The 23,326-nt window shown below is 45.3% G+C and overlaps 1 protein-coding gene across 13 annotated transcripts in view; it reads right to left on the reverse strand.

Moving 5' to 3' along the window:
• BAZ2B (bromodomain adjacent to zinc finger domain 2B) overlaps positions 1-23,326 on the reverse strand; it is a 1,256,112-nt gene that overhangs the window by 691,571 nt on the left and 541,215 nt on the right. For all 13 annotated transcript variants that reach the window (XM_069224189.1, XM_069224194.1, XM_069224193.1 and 10 more), the window contains one exon: positions 15,245-15,857. In XM_069224189.1, the coding sequence (XP_069080290.1) occupies positions 15,245-15,857 (613 nt within the window). The remainder of the gene's footprint in view (positions 1-15,244; positions 15,858-23,326) is intronic.

A 23,326-nucleotide genomic window follows, 5' to 3' on the forward strand; every position in this document is an offset into this window, starting at 1 on the left:
ATTTAAAAGCTAAGACAGATACACTCCCATGAGAAAGGTGACTCAGGCCCAGTAAGATAAACATCAGTGACTACTGTAAAGGGTACAGAATTGGGGTTTTATTGACTGGAAAATGTGTGGGCTGATAAAGAGCAAATCCCCCTCTGGATGATCCCCACCAGTGTCCCTGGTGGGAGGTAATAACCTCTGCTGTGGGGAGGATGTTTTGGGCACACTGATTTGGACAACTGGGACTTGTTGGTCAGCACCCTCCGAGGGTGCTTGGAAACCTCTAACTATAAATATATGTCAAGTATATTTATCCTAATGGGGGCGTGGCTGATCGGGCCAACATGGTGGACGCTTAGTCTTAGAGCTCCGTCAAGGCCTTAATTAATCCTGCAACAATTGCCATCCTCCTGGGAGCTGGGGGTGCGATCTTGAGGCCGAGGATCTAGGCGTCCCACCGGGATCGCCAGATCGTGACGAGGAGAGGCAAGGACGAAACCAGGCGCCTGAGACCCGGCGCGTGCGAGGACCCGGACTAGGCCGGACCCGAGTTACGCTACGCAAGTAGCGTCAGGCAGAGGCGAGGAGAGCCGGGCGCCAGAGAGTGACTCCGGGCGTGGCTGGGGCTGCGTGCTGCCTGTTGCCGTGGAGCTCCCCCGGTTGCTCCTGTGGAGTGGCGACCCGACTGCCGGGACCGCCGGAAAGAGGCCTGACGGGAAGGCCCCGGAGGGGTCTAATCTGCGTCCCGCAGGAAGAGGAGGCGCGCTGGAGAGCACTGCGAACGGGCTCCGGTGGCTGGGGGCCGCCGGGCTGTGAGGGCCCGCCCCACCGAATCTGGGGCCAGCCGATCGTGGTCCTGGCCGGCGGAGACTGAAAGACCGCCTCCCTGCCCGACAGAGGGACACAGCTCGAGCTTACCTGAGGGGGTAGACAGCGTCCTGGAGGAAAGTATACACCACCTCGGCACCGGAATGAGGGATCGCTCCAACTTTCTAGTACACTGGATCCTAAGGTAACAAGCAGGATGAACTGGGCCAGGGAGGAACAGATTGCGGGACTCAGATGGGACATACGACATGTTGTACAGTGTTGGTCGCTGGATACTCTTGGACCAGAGTGGTGACACGGATGCTCCGGTTCGTACCGGACACACTGAGAGCCAACGGATGCTAGGAGGGACAGGTCCACGAGGGGAACTGTAGTGAATCCGGCTATCAGTGCTTAATGTAGAGAATACCTGTAACCTACAACCTTCTATGGGTCCTACCTGCTGAGTACATCAACTGGAACTAATCTTGCACAACCTAGCACAAAGCGAACATTTTATTTGGATCCTAGTGCTCCCCTGGATCACCCCTCCTACCAAAGAAATCACCCAGTCGGTCCTGTGGCTGCAGAATTGACAAACTGGGCTCGTTGGGAGAACGAATGCACCAATACCCAGTCGGTGAGTAGCTCACCGCCCAGTTCGACACCTAGCTCACAGTAACACGAGTCCTGAATGTCTTCCAAGGGTAAAACCAGAAGCAAAGCACTGCATTGTAACCCTATAAGTACACATCAGAAAGAGACCATGGGAGATTTCAAGGAACCAACAGTTCAGGCAACCCTCGAGAAGATCCTAGGGGCCATCGAAGACACAAAAATCACGTTACGACAGGATATCAACCAAGTGGCAGTAGAGCTGGGGTGTCAACACCAGGACAGTGCGCGCTCTATTGGCGACTAGAATGCAAAAACCCAGCACTCTCAAAACAACGTCATTTATGCATTGTGCTGATATGTTGTTGTTTAACCTTTTGCATTGCAGAGTTTAATCCTGAAGACTTATTTTGGATGTGTTTACAAATACTTTTCATTTGCAATGTATTGCTGCAGGCTTTCAGAGTGTGTTAGGGTGTGGTCCCTTTCCAGGGTCTTCCAGAGACTTTCCCTGCAGCATGCCTGGGTGTGGTTGTGGGCTGGGCCAAGACTCTATAAAAGGGAGCCAGCCCAGCTCCAAGTGCTCACTATTCAGAGGTCCCGGTGCAGAGCAGCAGCTACTTCCTGAGCTCCTGTCCCAGTGGCCTATTTGATCTTGCAGGCCTCTGCCCTTCATTCTTCATTGGTGATCCTTGTTCTGGGCGGTAAGATGGTGGTTGGGCTGACCTCCCGACGCCGTTATTGAGAACTTTCATATTCTTGACATTTGTATGGTGGCTTGCGAATCGGCAAGACGCGCAATTCGTTTCATGCTGATTTGATCTTGTTATTCATTGCGCGCTACCATTTCTTGACATTTGCATGGTGGCTTGCGAATCGGCAAAATGCGCGATTCGTTTCATGCTGATTTGATCTTGTTATTCATTGCGCGCTACAATTTCTTGACATTTGTATGGTGGCTTGCGAATCGTCAAGATGCGCAATTCGTTTCATGATGATTTGACTTTGTTATTCATTGCGCACTACCGTTTCTTGACATTTACATGGTGGCTTGCGAATCGGCAAAATGCGCGATTCGTTTCATGCTGATTTGATCTTGTTATTCATTGCGCGCTACCGTTTCTTGACATTTACATGGTGGCTTGCGAATCGGCAAAATGCGCGATTCGTTTCATGCTGATTTGATCTTGTTATTCATTGCGCGCTACAATTTCTTGACATTTGTATGGTGGCTTGCGAATCGTCAAGATGCGCAATTCGTTTCATGATGATTTGATCTTGTTATTCATTGTGTGCTACCATTTCTTGACATTTTACATGGTGGCAATCGCACGATTCTCTCTTCAAGGTTAATTCATGTTGTTCATTGTATGCCATTTATTCTAAGACATTTATTAGGTAATATTCGAGTTGACAAGTTGTGTGATTTGTTTCCTGAATCCATATTGTGTTATTCATGGTGCACAATCCTTTTATGGTGTTTACTATATATATGAAAATCTGCAATGTGCGCAATTCGTGTTGAAACATTTCTAGAGAACACAGAAGACTAGAGTTTCTAGATGCAATATTGCATGGTCCTAGTATGCATTCTCAAAAAAGAATTCATATGACTGGTTTAGAACTTATGTAGAATGTTTTCCTGATTCTCATGTAAAGGAAAGTACTTGAATTTGAAAGTTTCATTTAATCCATCTTGATTCCCTTACAGGTATCCGCCCATCTTGAAACTTTGTCATATTAAGCCTAATTTTTAGGTTGTTCATGTTTTCAGAATGACTAGGCTTAGAGTCATAGTCTAGTATTGATTTAATGAGATGTAATTTTCATATTGTGTGTTTTAACCTTTTTCTTATTACAGGTCTCCTTCCTAATCCCCTCTTCCCCTCTTGAACTCTCTTAGCCTCTCTGATTTATCTATAAGAGTCTTGGAGCTATTCAGTGGTGGACGTGTTGGGAACGTGCGCAGACCCCGAGGATCCGGTGACTCTGACATGGGGTTACTGAGGGCAGACCATCACAAGTTGGCAGACAGAGTGAAAGTAACAGAAGCAACAATATTAGAACTCACTCCAAAGCACGAAAAACTTACAGCTTCAGTCCTGCATCTGACAGACCATATACACCACCTAGAACGCCGCGTGGAAGATGCAGAAGGTAGGAATCGCAGGAACAACATCCAAGTGGTGGGACTCCCGGAGGGCGCAGAGGGTTCCGACATGGTAGAATTCCTTGAAGGATGGCTACGCACAGTTGTGGCACCGGACCACCTTACGGCCTTTTTTTCCCTGGAGAGAGCACACCGAGTCCCCTCGAGACCTCTGGTACCGGGGAGACCACCACGAGTGGTGGTAGCAAAGTTAATGCATTATAGAGACCGGGACTGTCTGCTCCGGAGAGCCAGAGAAGCTGGACCCTTTGAGGTGGAAAATGGAGCGGTGACGCTATTCCCCGATTTCACCTTAGAAGTCCAGCTGAAACGTGCTTCATTCTTAAATGTGAAGAAAACCCTCCGCGAAGCAGGAATCCAATACTCACTCCTCTTCCCGGCCAAATTACAAGTGATCCTGGACGGAAAAAAGGTGTTCCTACAATTGCCAGAAGAAGCATGGGAATGGCCGGAATCGAAGGGCCTAGCGAAAGACCGCCACGGCCAGAATGGTCGGGCCGCCCGCACGTACCACAGAGGAAGGAAGAGACAGCGCAACAGAGACTGGCCACCCACGGGGCCAACCAGGGCCCAAAAAGTTAGCAAAAAAGGAGGCCCTACACGCGGCGGCCTCCGTGTGTTGGAGCGCACCCTCGCTGGACAATAGTGCAAAAGACTCGGACGGAGCGTCTGTCTCTTCAGAGGGGGGCTCCAGCTATGCCGGAGATGCCCCTAGAGTGACTCCCCAAACATCGGATGAACTGGTCTAGGTATCCTCCCGGCTGACCCCGGAGGAGAAGGAAGCATGGTTGAAGAGGCCTCGACGACCTCGCAGCCACACCCTCAACCGATTTCTCGGCCATTCAATTGGAATGGCGAGAACTCAAACTGACTTGTTATTACTGCACTGTTGCAATGTTTGCTAGGCAACCTGTAGTTTGAGAGGTGCCCCAGGGTTTGGGCGTTGGGGTATACAACTAAGGTTTTTGATGGTGTCACTGGGGTTACGAATTACCCACATTAAGCTCAACGAGATGGTTGAGGAACTCAGACATTGGAGGGAAGGGGAGAATCAGACGGTTTACCACACCCCGAAATGGCTAACTATTCATTCCTGACTTGGAACGTTAGGGGACTGGGTTCACCCTCTAAGAGGCATCGTGTGGTCTCGTATTTGAAACGGAGGGGGGTGCATGTCGGCCTATTGCAAGAAACCCATCTTACTGCTACTGAAATAGACAAACTGAGGGGTCAGGTCTTCGCTACCAAATATTCAGCCTATGCCAGGGGAGCACTAGTGTGGATAAGGGCGGGGGTTCCTTTTGAGGTTAAGTCCACCAATATTGACCATGAGGGCAGATTTGTGATAGTGGGGGGCCTCCTCCATGGAGTCCCAACCACCCTATGTAGTATATACGCCCCTAATCAGGACCAAATCCCCTTTTTACAGCAACTGTCTGGTCATCTCACACTTAGGAGTGGGGAGGAGTTATTCATCGGAGGAGATTTTAATAGTGTAGTGGACGTGGACATGGACCGCTCCACCCCGCCACTTAAGGGGGCGATAACACATTAAATAGGCAACTATTCCCAAGAATGGATGCTGAGCTGGGGACTGACAGATGCCTGGCGCGCTCAACATCCGGCAGACAGGGACTATTCATACTACTCTAGCCTGCACCGACTACACACTAGGATAGACAGGATTCTATGCTCTGCACAAGCCGCACAAAATGTAACTCACACGAAGTACTTAGGGCGCACCCTGTCCGATCATAACCCTTAGTTGCCTTCCATACGAGTAATAGAGGACAGGCCCCCCCTCCCGTTATGGAGACTACGACCAGCTACCTTAAAGGACCAAGCATACTGAGAGTCACTCCGCTCCCATCTCACAGAACATGTCACTTTTAACACTGGTTCAGCGTCATCTAGCATCTAGGGGCATAGAATGGGAAACCCTTAAAGTGGAATTGAGAGGCCATTGCATGAGTCAGACGGCTGGAATCCAACGCACACTAAAAAAGGGAACTGGTTGAGTTAGAAAAGACCATCCATGAAGAAGAAAGGAATGGTAATGGTACAGGAACAGGAAGTGACAGATTAAAGGAGGCAAGGTATTCGCATTCCCGAATTGAGGAACAGTTGAGATTACATAGCGCGCAAAGATATTGGGCCTCAGTGCAAGCAGAAGAGGGTAGATCTGGGAAAATGCTGGCTTGGCTGGTGAGGCCTGGAGGCGAAGGTGCGCCTATAGTATATGTGTGTGACATGAAGGGGAAGCTTCACCATACACCTAAAGAAGTTAATGGGGCCTTCCTAGAGTACTATACTTTTCTATACAGGCAACCAGATCCGATTGAGTTAGAGCAGGTCTAGGCATATATACACCCATTACCATCACCCACACTGACAGATAGCGACAGGGATGTCCTGGGGGGCCCGGTGTCACTAGAAGAGGTGCAGGAAGCCATAACGCAATTAGCGGCCGGGAAAACCCCAGGTACCGATGGTCTACCGATAGACTTCTACAAAAAGTACTTGAAACTGCTAGCTCCCAGACTAGTAGAAATATTCACAGAGGCATTTCAACAGGGTATGCTCCCCGGCTCAATGAGGGAGGCCCGGGTAGTCCCCCTGCCCAAGCGGGACAAAGGTAAGTTCTCGGTGACCGACTTCCACCCATTGTCAATGCTTAACTGTGACTTTAAAATTCTCAGTAAACTTATGGCCAATCGGATCCTTCATCATATCCCTAATTTGATATACCAAGATCAAAACGGGTTTATCCCGGCACGGAACACATCCTTGAATCTGAGACGCCTGTTCTCCATCTTGCACATGCCACACACTGAGAAACCCCCAGGGGCAACCCTCCTGGCAATAGACTTCGAGAAGGCATTTGACTCCCTAAGATGGGACTTTCTGCGCACAGTGATGCTCCGAATGGGGCTGGGAGCAAACTGGGTACGCTGGGTGGATCTGTTATATGCATCCCCCCTAGCAAGAGTGAAGACCGGAAAGTCGGTCTCAGAGACATACCCAATCTACAGGGGCACTAGACAAGGATGTCCATTGTCCCCACTATTATTTGCCCTGGCTATTGAGCCCCTGGCCGCCCAGATCCGATCTGCCGGATTGAGCAGAGGAATAGTGTTGGGACAGACTGAAAATATCATCTCGCTCTACGCAGATGACATCCTAATATATTTGAGGGATGGTAAGACAGGCCTACCCTGGGCATTGGAGGCCTTGGACAATTTCGGAAACCCTTTCGGGGCTCCGATTAAACAGAAGTAAGACATTTGTCTTCCCACTGGACGCGGGCGGAACGCGCCCATTGACATGCCCTGTGGCTGTCGTGTGGGCTCCGCACACCTTTAAATATCTGGGCATTCAGGTGTTCCATGACCTAAGAGACTTACGCGAGGGTAATATAGGTAAGGCACTCCGAGCGCTCCGCTCTTCGGTGGGTTTTTGGAGATCCCTAAAACAGAACATCTCGGCTAGGATATCCCTGTCAAAGATGATAATGCTCCCACACCTCCTTTATTTCTTTACCAACTTACCAGTAGCGGTGCCCTCGACATGGTTCCACGAGTTAAACACCCTACTCAGAGATCTTTTATGGGACGGAGGCCGCAGGCGTGCCTCGCTTCCTGTCCTCTGTAGGCCAGCGATCATGGGAGGCCTCAGTGTTCCAGATTTCAAATCCTATTACTTGGCCTGTCAGTTACAGTGGGTTGCTAGATGTTTTGCAGGGGGAGGCTGCATGGATAGACTCCCTGCTAGTGGGGAGGGAGACTGAAACTGGATACTCACACTCATGCTCACCCGGGCAGGAACACGCAAGGTAGAGAGTACGCTACTGAAAATTGCATTAGATTGCTGGAAGCGATGCTCACGTCGAGTGGGAATAGGGACAGCATATTCCCCGGCTCTTCCATTAGAGTGGCTGGTATTTCACCCATCAGACGGGTCAAAGACTAGCAGTGGCCTAGGGATCTGGGCGAGTAAAGGGGTGAAGACTCTCGGTGATTTCTTTCAGGGCAGAGTATTAAGATCATTCACAGACTTAGTTGAAAGGAATAAAGTACCGACTGGGCAGTTCTTAACTTACCAGCACCTGACTCACCGTATTAAAACACACTGGGCAACGATTAATGCAGAACCAAAGACACATAATATTCTGCATATCCTCCTGACCATGGGCGAGGATACCCACCTGGTCGCTAAGCTGTACAGGGCCCAAAACGAGAGCACACTGACCCCCCTCCAGACGCTACGAGAGAGATGGGAAAAGACACTAGATAGTACCCTGACAGAGGCGGAGTGGAAGAAAGTCATGGCATGCCCTAGGACAGTATCCAGGAACACACAATTGAGATACATACAATTTAACTATTTGCACAGAACGTATCTCACGCCGCATAGACTAAACATCATATATGGGGGTGACTCCAGAACATGTCCCAGATGCAATGAGCTGGATGCAGACTTGGACCATATGCTGTGGCACTGCCCGGGCATCCGGTGGTCCTGGGAGGAGGTCCTGCGCGGACTGGAGCGACCACTGGGTGTCAAACTGGCACAGACCCCATCACTGTGCTTGCTGAGTCTTCGCTCAGGGCTAGTGGCGGGCACTGTAACTACCCGGTTTCTGGATTTGGCATTAGCACTCTATAGGAGACAAACAGCACTAAACTGGAAAGCTCCTGGATGCCCCCCACTGGAGGTGTGGCGTCGCGAAGTTACGAAATGGGCTAGAGCAGAACTTCAGGTCCTGGGGCGCGAAGAAATGAAAGGACTGTGCCAGAAACCCATCGCCCCCTTATGGGAAGGAATTTTAGAAAGATGGGAATCTCGAGATAGTGATGAGGAAATACACCGGGATTAGCCAGGACACCTACCAGCTAGGAATAGTAAAGTTGACAGGTACACTTAAACGCAACGCTAATGCCCGGAGGGAAAGTACGAGGGACTTCAATTATAAGTAAACAGTAGGTGAGGAAGGCAGCACCTACCTGGATGTAGTAGACACTGGACAAGCTTGACCAAGAATCACACCAAGCACCCACCCACTTGACTAAAATAACCCCCGAGCAGACTCAAATTAAAGTGAGAACATTGTAAGAGAACTGCAACCCCAGATGACTAGTTTCTTTTTCACCCCACTACTGATACTCACCTCAAGTTAACCACCATCATGTAAATAGTTCTGTAGAATATCTGTTAAGAAGTTACATAGACTATTAACACGCTCGAGCAGACACTGTCTACGAATCAGAACAGTATAATGTCTACTGGAATTGATTGATGCTGTTTAATGTACAAGTTAAAATTGTATTATCAAAGTATGATAATAAAATATTGTTAAAAAAAAAAAGTATATGTATCCTAATAGGGAGGTGAAATTCAGGAATATGATTGTGATGCTATACTAACTAGGATGCTATGTTCAACGTTTCGTTGTTTGCAGGAACTGTGCTTGTGTAAGAAAATGGAAATGTGATGTTGGTATGTCTTGAGTGAGTTACTGTTAAAATGCAAATTAAAAAAAATATTGATAATAGTTAGTGCTGAATGAGAGGTTCACTCCGCCCACGTTCAAAAAACCCACCAGATGATTCATGACTAGACAAACATCATGAGACTGCACTTAGGACCACAGCCTCAGAGCCTCACTACATAGGAGAAGTGAGCCCATACTGTCCTGTTTGTTGGTGTACCACATTCCAGTCATGTTGTCCATTAGGACCTGAAGCTGAAGGCAGGCAAGAATGTTTTGAGAGCGATATGGAGTGTACACAGCTTGAGCACATTAATATGAGTCCTTCACTCCAAGGGAAGCCGAAGGATTCTGATCTCCAAAACCTATAGGATCACCGCCCCAATCAAGGGCGCAGGCATCTGTTACTAACGCGCACTTCACTGCCTGAGGGTAAAACAGGTGCCCCCAGGTGATGTAACCCAGCAAAAGCATGCAGTGCAGGTCTAGAGCCACTTTTGAGGAATCCGGATGTTGACCACAAGTGCTGGGCCCACAGGAAACATAAACACCACTTAAACAGGTGCCCTCAGGTGATGTAACCCAGCACAGGCATTCAGTGAAGGTCTTGAGCCACTTTTGAGGAATCCAGATATTGACCACAAGTGCTGGGCACACAGGAAACTCAAACACTACTTAAGTGCACTCATCTGCCACACAGCGTGTTAACCCAAATGGTAGGATTGCAAACTCATAATGAATGGAACCCACAACAAAGAGGAGGTACCTCCTGTGCAACTGTAGGATCAGCATGTAAAAATACACTTCCTGAAAGTGGAAGTGTACCACAGTTTGCCAGTTCCAGAGCTAAGAGAATATGCACAAGAGACAGCATTTTGAACTTGTCACTGTGGAAGTATGCATTCATTATGCAAAGATGTAGATAGGACCAAGAAAGTCTGCAATCGTCCCAGCTTGTTCTCTTGAATCAACTTCAAGGCCCCTTTACCCAGAAGAGCTAGAATTGATTCCTACAAAATGTGGGCATGGTTATCCAAGTTGACGGAAGGATTAATGGGGGCAAGTCCTGGAATGGAAGGGAGTTGTCTTGCTGGATAATCTGCAGGACCTCTAGGTCCGATGTGATGGACTGTCAGCATCGAAACTGATAATACACCCATCTTCCCACAGTCACACACATGCCATCAAAGTCAAACTAAATTGATTTTGCTGGTGGGGCTGGGGATGAAGGAAACTGTTGGTGCTGTTCACAAAGACTTTATGAACCGCCATGTTTCTGTAGCTCTGAAAGAGCTTGTTGAGGTACTGTACAGACTGGGAGGACTGATGCCAACAAAAGGGCACACAGAGGGAATATTCCCTCAACTTGGAGGTTCTGAAGAAGTGGCATGTTGGGGAACGGCAGTGTGCAGACCAGGCTATAGCCCATCCCCTGTTGAAATAGTTCCAGAACAGAATCAGCTTTGTTGCCATAAGGGTGCACACCATCGAAGGGCATGCGCATAAGAATCATTTGGACATCACCTGAGAATCTGGTAGAATACATCCACAAATGTGGGTGGCAGTTAATGGCTATTGAGGAGCCACTGGACTGCGCCATTGAATCCACTGTGTCCAAACTAGAGCGTAGGATCTGTTTTGCTTCATCTTGCCCATCTCAAACAACGCCAGCAAAATGGCCAGGAAGATTATCAGGAACACACTGTATGATCAACTGCGCTATTTACTCCAAGGCATGAGAATAGCAAACTAGGAGGCAAGTCACATTTGTGGAGTCAAGGGCAATCCTTCATAAAGAAAAAACATTCTTCCTGACGGCCTCAATTTGTTTCAATTACCTGTAGTGAAGTAAAGTGGGGAACAGGTCATTGTTCTGCTTGGAAGAAGAGAATGTCTGAACCTTAAGGCTGATGGAGGAGGTGTGAGCAATCGCAAATTCTGGGTTTTCAGGTGCCGCGCAATGGTGCGGAGCGACATGGCAGCTCACAATAAGGCAGAATTTAGCTTCTCTTATGCCACTAAGATGTTGTTCTTCCAAATCTCACTGAAGGGATTCCAGAAGGAGGCTGTGAAATCTTGTGGACTTGTTTCTTTCACAAGCAGTAGTAGCTCAAGAGCTTTGCTGCCTTGTGCACAACTGACATGAATGAAACAACTTCCTCAGAGGGAGACTTCATAAGGTACGTCATGTCACCTTTGGAGAGGTGTCCAGCAACCCAGCATTCTGTAGAGACCGGTAATTGCCAGCATCTGTGCAGTGGTACGTAAGATGGCTCAGTCTCACTGCTTTCATCATTGTAGTAATAAATGAGGTTCAGAATTTTAGTAAGATCCTTAAACCTTCTAAAACATTTGCTGTAAAGAACCTCCTCCAGTAACTGCAGTACCGTGCATCTGCACCTGTTCAAGATGGCCTTATCGCTCAAGAAGTTTGTCAGAGTGTGCAATGGATCCAAAGACAGCACTGCAATCATCAAGGCTTTGGGATAAGTTTGGATGGCACTGGAACAGTGAGGGCCGTGGGTAGGTCCAAAGGGGTTGCCTGGCACCCAAACTGAAGCCATCACTCTGAACTCTCCATTGGATCCCAAACGATTCTAGAGCGAACTAGGTGGAGTTATTTTGAAAGCAGGTAGCATTACCTGGGTGAAGGCATAGATCTGCACAAGCTCAGTGTCAGGGGCTGGATAAGTTAGAAGTGGATCAGAAGGCTCCATGTCTGGAACTGGCACCACATCCTACACTAGTAAACCAAAATCTGGCTCCAAAGTTTATGTAGAAGCTTGAGTTAGGGATTGAAGCCACTGAGTACAAGATCTACTCCTGGCGAAGGAATGACGTTCAGGAGGCAATGGTTGCTTCCTGTGTCTTTTGCACACACTTAGAAAACTTCTCATTATACCTGGAAGGGGCTCACTTTGAGGATTTGCTTGTCAAAGACAAGCCAGATCAGGAGGTGGAGCTGAAGCGGAATATCACTCAACTTGGTGTTCCTCCTAGACTCGTGCCATGAAATGTTTAGCATTGTGCCCCTTAACTGGCATGCATGCAGCTGCATTTCTCACATGACCTGGAGTCATTCTTGGGCCAGTCACCACAAGCTGATGTTGTGTAGGTCCGAGGGCAGCTACTTCGACCAACAATAACAGAGACACCACTGAAAGTCACTCAAATTTAGAGAAGACATTTTCCCTATCTAGCAGAGCAAAAATATATATTAAAAAAAAAAAAAAACTTTCGGAGTAGACCAACCTCGTGTCAAAGGGTAAGGAAAAAAAGCAACTGCCAAAGGTGAGCTGTGGTGGAACCTTGTGTGAATCTTTAACCTCATGTCTTGAATGGTTTCCAAGATCCAGGTAGCACCTACTCATATGTAGAAGATCTACTGCAAAGTTTCCAACTCCTCTTATGGCGCCTAGAAGGATTCAAGAGTTGATTAATCTAAAGGTAAATTATCCATCCAAATCAAATGTCAGCGAGAAGATATGGCTGGCATATAGTAAGACAAATGGAAAGAGCTGGTGTTGCGGTCCAAGTGACAAACTGAACGAAGGTTGAAAACACACCCACCAACTATTAATGTTGCCAGATAATGTTGAGGTTGTTTATCCATCCTTCTCTACTGTCCTTGCCCTCGATGATCTGGAACAGTAACCTTTAGAGTGAAGACAGCATGACAGTTGCTATATTGGTTTGGGTAGGTTTCTATGCCTAGTACTGGCTCACCAACCATCTAGGGTTGGTAGTCCCATTCATGACACTTTACCATCGCTAACATTATGATGCTTCACTTCCACTCCCTAAGACTTGTCTGGCTCTCTGCTGGCATTGGTAACTATGTCTTTGGATGCTGGGAAAGAGAGAACTCTGCTTGACACTTCAAGTGGTATACCTCTCTTCCAAAGGATGTCAAATCTAGCAAGACACGGCAAATAATGAGTAAAGTGTGGGCTGGAGCAGTTTATTCTTCTTCCAAACAAAATATTAAGACGACTTGATTGATTTACTTCCACAGTTGCCATGTGTGTTGTCAATACATAAATGTAAATTATTAAGAAACTACGTTATTTTGTGTTGTTTACAAGCATTTCAATCCCCCCATCATTAAAGACCCATGCAGTTAAAAGGAGGAAAAAGTGATTAACATTGGTCGATGGTAGTGGAAATAGACATCTTTTGCCTGCCACACAGGTGGCCTTGAAGGCTTGGATAAGAGCTACTAAGATGATGGGGTGGCATAGACGTCCCACCAAAGAGACCCCTCTTTGGGAGTGGAGCTGGTTGCGAGAAATCAGGAAGCTAAAGGGTTTCGAGTGCTGGGACCGAATTGGTATCTCAAAAGTTGAGGAAGTAATGGCGGAGGGGGATATTATGTCCTTTGCACCCCTCCAAACTGAGTATGCGCTGAGCAAAACACAGCTCTATCACTATACACGCTTGAGACATGGATGGAGAGCGGAGGGTCTCCCGGGAGAGGTAATACCTGAGAGCGCCTCTCTAGAAGGCAGGCTATTAATGGGCGGTCTAGCCGCTAAAGCAACATCCCTAACTTCTAAAACTATTAACAACAATATGCCAAATACACTCATAACCTTGCAAAGTAGATGGGAGGCAGAGCTGGGGACACTGGAAGATATAGACTGAGGCGGCACTGATGTTCCCCAGAGAAGTGGCGATTAGATCACGACTTAGGCTGATTCCATTTAAAATCTTACATAGGGTATACTATGATAGACAGCGACTACATATGATGGGAAGGGCGAGACATCCGAACTGTATTGGAGGTTGTGGCAATATTGGATCCTTCATCCACGTTTTATGAGAATGTCCCAAGATCAAGGAGTTCTGGAGTAGGGTGATGGGAGAGACGAAGGGAGTACTATTAGCACAAATTCCCTTGGACCCCAAATATGCTTTACTGGGAATAACCAACGATGTTGACCTGCCCAGATGAAAGCTCATGCTGTGTGGATTGGGACTGATGGTAGCCAAAAGGTACATAGCTCGCCTTTGGGGCTCTGAGACATGCTCGTCTGTGGATGAGTGGAGGAAATGGATGGAAGGGTTCATGATGAGGCAAAAAGTGGCGTATGCAAATAGAGGATGCCCGTGGAAGTTCAAAAAGATATGGGGCGCGTGGATAACTTATTATTCATTGGAGATATAACCGCTTGCCGAATACGGACTCCTAAGGTGACGAGAGGGTCACATCATAATACATTGCAAATGGAGAGACCTCTGGACAGGATGAGAGCGACAGGAGTTTTGTACTTAGGGACCTCTCAACGTGCGGGTGAGTTCTGTGTCTGGAGTTGGATGGAGAGGGAGGGTGGGGGTGCTGGATACATATTTTTAGTTTAAGTGTTATGCTAAGAGATTGTTACGAAATGTGGCTATGCTATGCTTAGGCTGAAACTCAAATAAAATAAAATTATAAAAATAAAATATTGGTCGACGGTAGGGCACTTGAGTTTGCTTTCTTTAGAGACTTCTGCTAAGGACACATGACACTCTTGTGAACATTTATAGTTAAAGCAGATTAGCGAACCACCACTGCTGAGACCATTCTGAAGCCGTCTATATCATTCTGTGGCATCTTTCTCTGCTAAAGTAAAACAGAAGGCAAACTGGTTAGGCATGTAATGTCAAGGGCAGGAAATGCAAACAGCCAACCCCCTCAGTGATTCAAGAGATGTTGAGGTTAGGAATTAAGCTTTAACACTTACTGTAGCCACACAGAAGAGTTTTCCTTGAACCATCTGGATTACTGAAACTCAACTAGTAAAATTTCAGCTTGATATGTTGCTTCACAATTACTATGGCCAACCTCAAGATGTGTTTAAGTGTACAGTTAGAAAACATAGCTAGAAATATGAATGGTGTACACTACTGTGTGTGTAACAACCCGAAGTAATTGTGAGGAGAAGGGAAAGGAGTTAGGGTTGAGAGGGGGAAATACTTAATTTATATACTTTCACTCAACCAGTCACTTTATTTTTTAATACTGCTTCTTTTAGGAAGAAAACTAACAGTGTTCCCAAGCCAAGAATCTTTCTTGAAGGTATTTGTCAACCCTGGAGCACATTAGCAAAATATCACACATACTGTGATTTAAGAGCTTTTCCATATTTGATATCAAATTAGAAAAATATACATCAATATTAATAAATAAATACCTGAGTGACTATTGTCGGAATCCTCATCGTCGTCCTCCTCATCATTGTCCTCTTCATTGGATTCATCAGAGTCCTTACTGCTCGCAATATCAGAATCTATCCCTCTAAAATTGTCAACTAAAGTATTTGCTGTATGAAGATTATGTTGAGTCTTTACAGCACTTAACTTGCAAACAGGGGTTTCCTTTCCACGATTCTGCACCCCAGACGAGGTAGAAAGCACAACTGAAGTTGGATTTGTAGAACATTTTTTTGTGCATGTTGTTAGATTTAATGGTGAATAAAAGTGTGTGCTGGCAGAAGACACCAAATGTGTACTGGCAGAAGACACCAAGTTTTCATTTGTGTTGCATTCGGATTTAGATGCAAGTACTAAAGGAAGGTCCTGACTTACACAGTGAATGACACCATTTGGTTGTCTATTTCCTAAAAGTGCATTTGTCAAAAAGGGGTTGGAGTGACTATTTTCTATAGATGAGTGCTTCTGAAGAGTAAGCAAAGTGCATGCTGGTATTGAATCTGATGAAGTTGAAGTAGGAGAAGGCTTCTTCTGATGCTTGGCTACATCTTGATTTTTTTTTATCTGGACTGGGAACGTTGGTTCAAGGTGATCCTGTTGGAAGATATATATATTTATATATATTACAAAACTGTTTTGAGGGATTACTTAAACAAGAAAAAAATTAAGTTATTTATATATTAAAAAAGTTGTAAGAACAGTAGGACTGCATTGACCATTTTAATAACGCTCCTCTGTATGAAAATCTGGCGACATTGTAAATGTATAAAATCAGACAAATATTTGGACCTACCTATTTTCAACCAATTAGACTACTTTTAATCACCATGTATTGGATATTCTTATCATTAGGTAAGCACAGGGGATTGATATCATCTTTAGAAAATAAATATCATCGCCTCTTACTGGCCCTTAGACAAAAACATTTTGTGTACCTCAGTTATCGAGGCGCTAAACTACCTATAAAGCTTTGAAAAAGGGAAGAAAACTTTAGCCAGCTGGATCATTTTCACGGATAACATGAAATTCTTCTTGTGTTCTAAGCCTGTGTCTTAGCAAGGATACCAAGCTGTGGGTTCATACCTAACTCCCCTTTCCGAAGCTTACAATGCACCAGGACATAGATTCCTCCTCAGATTGTCTTTTCCCAGTATCAATGAGAGTTCATAGGTGTAGTGATAAACAGGATAGCTTATGTTTACTTGTGTAGAGTGAATACCTTTTTTTTTTAAAAGTATTTTCTCATCAAAGTGTCATTCCATGAGCTCGCATCAGGTAAAGTGGGAGGGAACATGTGAATCTACACTACGATTGAAGCTGCAACAGATTGTTATATAGAAGTAAAGTTATCCGGTTACAGCATGTGCTACTGTAGATCACATGCTCTGCATAGACTGGGAAGCAGTGCACTTTAAAGCGATGGCTTGCGAGCAGCTGCAGGAGCCCCTTGGAACAAAGTTTTAAGAAGAGGCTCTCCGATTTGTTCTTCCTATTAGGTACAAATGTCCGCACAATAAAGCTTAGTAAACGCGTGAATAGCAGACAATGATGCAGCCTTACATGTGTATACAAGAGAGATGTTGTCCAGGAAAGCCAAAGGCCAGCAAGTGGAATGTGCCCCAAGAACAGCATTTAGTGTACCTTTTGCTTTAGCGCAACACACAGATACATTTAACTACCCAGCAAGCAATGCCTGACTAGGATACAGGGTTCCCAAAGTGTAGCTTACAAAAAGCTAGAGAGTTGTTTAGTCCTGAAAGCGTTGGTCCTGTCAATATAATAAATGAGTGCTCCTTAGACATCTAAAGTGTGAAAAGTATTTCCACAACCATTCAAGGTGGTGGAAAAAGTCTTTATTCGATATGAAACTGGAAGACTACATAAAGTAAAATGGAGGGGTTGTTCTAAGATAACCTGTTTTTTAAAATAAAAGCTTCCTCTGTTGTTAAGAGCTTTGAGCTCACTAACTCGGACGTAGGGGAGTGCAATGAGGAAGGCAAACTTTCATGAAAGCTATTGCAGTGCGCAAGAGTGTAAAGTTTAAAATAGCAGGCCCATGAGTTTGGTAAGAACAATATTCAAATCCCTCAAAGGGGATGGTGGCACTCTTGCGAGAATTACTCTCTTAAAGCCTTCTATAAAATTTCTTATCACTGGTATATAAAAAACTGACTGGTGCTGTGTATTCTGTATGTATGTAAGCTGCCCCGGAAACTAAATGTACCCTTATTGAAGAGTACGCCAAGCATGTCTTTTTTAGGTGCAATAAGTAACAAGTAATGCCTTGTACCAAGGCTCTGGAGGCTGCCTGCTAAGCATGGGGCATTACTTGACAAACCTCTTACATATGACCATGTAACAAGCCCCAACAACAGGTTTACAGGGCTCTTTCAAACTTTTAATGCACTTTTCTGGAATTGCAGATACCTCAACTTTAAGACTTCAGATGCCAAATCACAAATATTCGGAACCCTGGACTTGGGATGTTTTAACTGACCTTGGTTTTGAGTAAGTATGACTGTATAGAGGTAGTTTCTCATGTGGATTTAGAACCGTCTCTAAGAGTACTGAGTAGTAAGGCTGCCTTGCCAGGTAGACACTATTAGGATGAGCCTCATCGAGGCTGGTCTTATTTTCCTCACTACATATGATATCAGTGGTAGTGGTGAAAAAGCATATGCAAATGTCCCTGACCAATTCACCCACAGTGCATTGACTGTGGTGCTGGTCCCTGTAGGTGAAACTTTGGCATTTTGTGTTCGCATACATCTAAAACAGGCTAGCCATCGGTCTTCCCTCATCAGTCGAAGTACACTTGGAGTACCCAAGTGATGATTTCCACTCATGTGTGTGTGGATGCATTCTGCTCAGCAGATCTATAATGCTGCTGTCTTTTATGGAAATGTGCTCTGCCTGAAGAAAGACTTGAATGCAAATGGCCCAATTCCAGATCGTCTGGGCCTGTTTAGATGAGCGAGTTGAGCGCATGCCCTTTACTTTCGAATGTAATAAATTGTTGGCATGCTGCCTGTCCAATAGGGTATTGTCTTGCCATTAATTTTAAGGAGATTGATGTTCCACTGGCCTTGAACTGCGAGGTGGCCCAGTATGCTCCCAACCTCATATGGGAGAAATTTATGGTGATGGGCACTTGCTGCAGACGGATGAGAAACCACCTCTCCAGTTACAAGCTCTTATACTTCCACCACTGCATTGCGCGCTTAGGTCTGGGCTCCACCAACACTAGACCTTCCCATCATCTAGTTGCTTGTGATCACTGTCTGCCTAGACACGTCTGTAGTGAGTAAATGTGTAATGGAGCATTTTAGACTATCGCAGTACCAGATACCATCATTTTCAAGATTTTCCTCACTGTTACAGAAAGCCGTATCTGATAATGGAGAAGCAATCTTTGGAATGTCATCACTGTCACTCTGTTGTTGCTGGGTTAGGCCTTGCCTACTACCATATTCGGTATTATGTATTCAGTACCGCTCCCAATGTATTTGTCAGTGAGAGATGCGTGACGTTTTGGCATGAAATCTAAAAACCCTAACTTATGAGGCAGGACTGCGTTCGGGTGCTGCTCTTTATCAGGCAATAAATTGAAATGCAGTGAAGATGTGCTGCAACCACTGCCATACATTTTGTAAACACCTGATGGGCTGTTTGTGACCTTCAAACGTAGCACTTTGAACTTGCTACTTATCACAAACCTTGGGTACTGGTGATGTCCCAGGTGGATGGGAATGTGTAAGTAGGCATCCTTGAGATCCCGGGTTCTCCGGAGTTATTTTAAAATGTCCTGATCTGATCTAAAGATTGAGTCCAAAGGTTGATGCTCAGTCAACAGTGTACAGTCTTTTTTAGGGATTACGAAGTGCAGCAAGTATATCCTTTGTCTCTACTGGTATGGAAGAACTGGTCTTAATTAATATTTTTTTACTGTAGTGCTTGTTCTGTGACTTGAAGGAGCCACACTCAGTCCTTGCTGCGGATGTGGCTGCGTGGTGAAATGTTGGGTGGTGTGGTATTGAGTTCCAAACAGTAACAGTGGGTGGTGGTCTCTGATGTTATTTTCTCACACTCTGAATAGCATATCCTCACTAGTCCCAAGAGGTGTTTGGAGGTCGTGGGGAATGCATCAGCGGTCAATGTTTTGTTTTATGCATATCTGGCCTTGCCGTGGTTGTTGCCCTGAAAACCTCCTCTAGAATACTGCTTGGGCTACTGACCTTCTTGAACGGTTTGCTTCCATTTGGACAGTGGCCACTGGTGAGGCGGCTGGTGACTAAGTCCCCTTTCTTGCCTGTTATCTGCAAAACCCCACATCACAGGCTGCATTTATAGGGCTCCAATTGTCTTGGCAATGTCAGTATTCCTTTTTTATTTTTTCAAACATACACTCCACTTGCATGCCAAAAAGCTTTACAAGTTGTCCAATTTCCCCCTAATGATATCGGTCATACCTAGACTGTAAGCTCACAGATTCTGCTATGAGCCACTGCATGCCAAAAATGTCAGATACTCTTTTTCCATAGAATCTATTCTTCAAATTCCTTTAGCAGATGAGGGATCGTCACCTATCCCCCAGCTCTTTTGCCTGCAATGTGCACAACTAGATAATCAGGTAGAACATGCACCACATGTAAATTGGGTCATCTGGGGCTACCTTATATTTCTTTTCTATTATAAGCATCACAACCCTGATCTTTAAAGACTCATTGAAATTCTCTGTTGATATCATCATCAAAGTTCTCTGTAGAGATGGATTCTTCATATGGCTCGGGTAAGCCTGTAATATCCTGATCTGAAGTGTGAAGAGAATGCACTGGCGACAAACTCTGCAAAAGACTTTGGTGGTGATGAAGGTTCCCTAGGTTTACCTCTCTTTGGTACTGGTTATGCCACAAATTCTTCGGTGATGGCTTCCTCAAAGACAAGGTGCTGTTTCTTGTACTGGTCAGTGGCCTATGGAAGTGTTGAAGGTGGTTGGGCTAGGATATGGCCTGACAGGATCTATGTGTATTTTTCTCTGCATGGAATAGGGTTGTTGTTCTTCAGGTTTTGTATCATTCTGTACCAATGGTGATATCAAAGTCAACTTCAAAGGCTAACTTAGCAAGAAGGAGAGAAGATTATTCTTTCAATATTGTTGAATCAGAGGGTCTCAACATCTATGTTAGAGACTGACGTCTTGAGACTTTCCTGACATCGAAAATGCTTTTTGGAGCTGAAACAGCTCAGGCGCAGTGGGGTGAATTAACTGCCAAGGCCTTTTCATAGGTCATTTGGGGATTGGCTATGGCTCTCCTAAGGCTATTCCTCACCTTGGAGCCAAAGCTTCTCTCAAGATCAAACCCCCAGAAGGAAGATGCTTGAAGTGTAATGTCAGAGTCATCTGGGAAATACATAGTAAAGAGCACCTATGGAACCCTGCTCCAACTGAATTTCTGCACCAACTTCGACGAAGGTGAGGATAATGGTTCAAACAAATCTTGTTGCTGCATTCTAATATGCACTCACTGCCTTTCTCTGCTACTGGATAGGCTCAAAATTAGAAGGCCAGACATGCCAAACAATTCAATTCCTCTTGGTCACTTGGAAGACACAGGTTACAGGTACTCTGATAGCCACACTAGGGGATCTTACTGTTGCATTCTGGGCAAATTAAAAAAAGAAGCATTACCCCAAAAGCCTCCCCCCATGAGCCCCTTTCATAAACCTACTTCAACGTTTTTGGGTTAATGCCAGTTTCAACACAGTTGTTGGTCATAGAATATCTATGGAAGTAAGTTTTAGGTTTTGATGCACAACAATCCTAGAGCTCTACAATGTACATCTGAACCCAATGACTAAATAAAAGCAACCTAAAGTGGAGACAATGTCCTGTAACTGTGGTTTAGAGGATCACAAGTCATCTTAAAACAGAAACCTTCACTGTGAATCAAAATTAAGTGCAATGTATGCACGCAACACTAGATGGCAGGAGTGTGCACATGCAGCAAACTTCTCTTTGATCTATCGAAATTCACTCAGAACATCATCCATATCACACAACCATCACTGATTCTGATTCGCTCAGCTAAAGTGTTGAAGGCATTAAGTTCAGACACACGTATGCAGAGAAGCTTCTCAGTAACACGATTCTGAAAGCTATCAGAGTACAATTACACCACTGAGGAGGTCTTGATGTTTAGCATATATGCAAAGTAAACATTCTAGTACTTGCTAATGATACATTTTAGAGCACAAAATATTGCTACTGTTCCTAATTCGAGGATGCCAATGAACCAAACAAATGGATTTAGAAACGATCCATAGAGTAGTTTAGTTTTCATTTTGCTTAAAACTCTTGACGCTATTAAGATGATACCGCCATTACTGGAACCTACCTTTAGGATAGGTGAAAGGCAGACCCATATGGACATAAATGCAGACTGGGAGTTCAAAGCTCCCTGAAACCGGACTGACAGTGTTTTAGGTCTAGGCACCATAACTTTTGAAAAGTGGCTCGCACAACAGGTAGCATTAGGAATTTCTTTCTTTACACAATGCCCGTTGCCAGCCAAACACATTTTGGTCCAGAAGAGAGTGGCAGAAGGGAAGAAGTACAAAAAACACCGTGCCACATCAGTTGCTTACATTCTCCTTTGTTGTGCTGAGTCACAACTCCCAAAAAAATCAAATCCTATTCCTGGCTGTGTTTCATCAAACACTTAAAATATGTAGAGTGATTTAGTACCTTTAATAGTACTCAAAGTGACCTTTCATCCCCACTACACAATCAAGCTCAGACAAAAAACACATAGATGTAGGCCATAATACTGTATCTAAAATCAGCAAGTCACAAAGGAGTCCTCTCGCCACCTCGGTTGATGGGGCAGATCCCTTCAGAATGCTCACAAACTGATAGGACAAGCTACCCATGGAGCCTTAAGAATTAACCAAATATCTTGAGAAAATAAACCAAAGTGTTCCTAAACCAAAACCTGGACCCAGAACACCTAGGAAAATGTAAACGTACAATAAAGAGAAAGATGTAAAATAATACACCAGGAAGGTTTGTACAATTGGAGGATCTGGACCCTTTGTGTAACACATTAGCTGAATAATTTCTACTACATTAAATGTTCCAATAGCATCTGAGCCAATTCTGAGAGGAAGGTGTCTATGAAACATGTCTGAAGCAGACTTTTGCTTCTAGTGGCAGCGAATCTGAGTAAGGGGACACATAATAGTGGTTCTCAGAGTTGCAGGAACCAAGAAGCAGTGTATTAGTTCTCAAATGCAAGGCTTGGACACTTGCCTAGAATACATATACCCACCATAATGAAAATGTCACTTACCCAGTGTACATCTGTTCGTGGCATCAGTCGCAGTAGATTCGCATGTTCTGCAATAGCTCGCCATCTGGTGTTGGGCCGGAGTGTTACAAGTTGTTTTTCTTCGAAGAAGTCTTTCGAGTCACGGGACCGAGTGACTCCTCCTTTTGTCTCCATTGCGCATGGGCGTCGACTCCATCTTCGATTGTTTTTCCCCGCAGAGGGTGAGGTAGGAGTTGAATTGTAGTAATAGTGCCCATGCAATGGAGTGACTAAGTATGCACCTATTTAAGGTTGAGATGATACATATATAAATAATTGAAGGTAACTTCCAAACTGCTACAGGCTCCCGGGGAGGCGGGTGGGCACATGCGAATCTACTGCGACTGATGCCCCGAACAGATGTACACTGGGTAAGTGACATTTTCAGTTCGATGGCATCTGTCGCTGTAGATACGCATGTTCTGCAATAGACTAGTAAGCAGTTATTTCCCCAAAAGCGGTGGATCAGCCTGTAGGAGTGGAAGTAGTCTGAAATAATGTCCTTAATACAGCTTGACCTACTGTGGCTTGTTGTGCGGATAACACGTCTACACAGTAGTGCTTGGTGAATGTGTGAGGCGTAGACCATGTGGCTGCCTTACATATTTCTTGCATTGGGATGTTTCCTAGAAAGGCCATGGTAGCACCTTTCTTTCTGGTTGAGTGTGCCCTTGGTGTAATGGGCAGCTGTCGTTT

This window comes from Pleurodeles waltl, chromosome 3_1 (genome assembly GCF_031143425.1).
Source record: "Pleurodeles waltl isolate 20211129_DDA chromosome 3_1, aPleWal1.hap1.20221129, whole genome shotgun sequence".
Classification (NCBI taxonomy): domain Eukaryota; kingdom Metazoa; phylum Chordata; class Amphibia; order Caudata; family Salamandridae; genus Pleurodeles; species Pleurodeles waltl.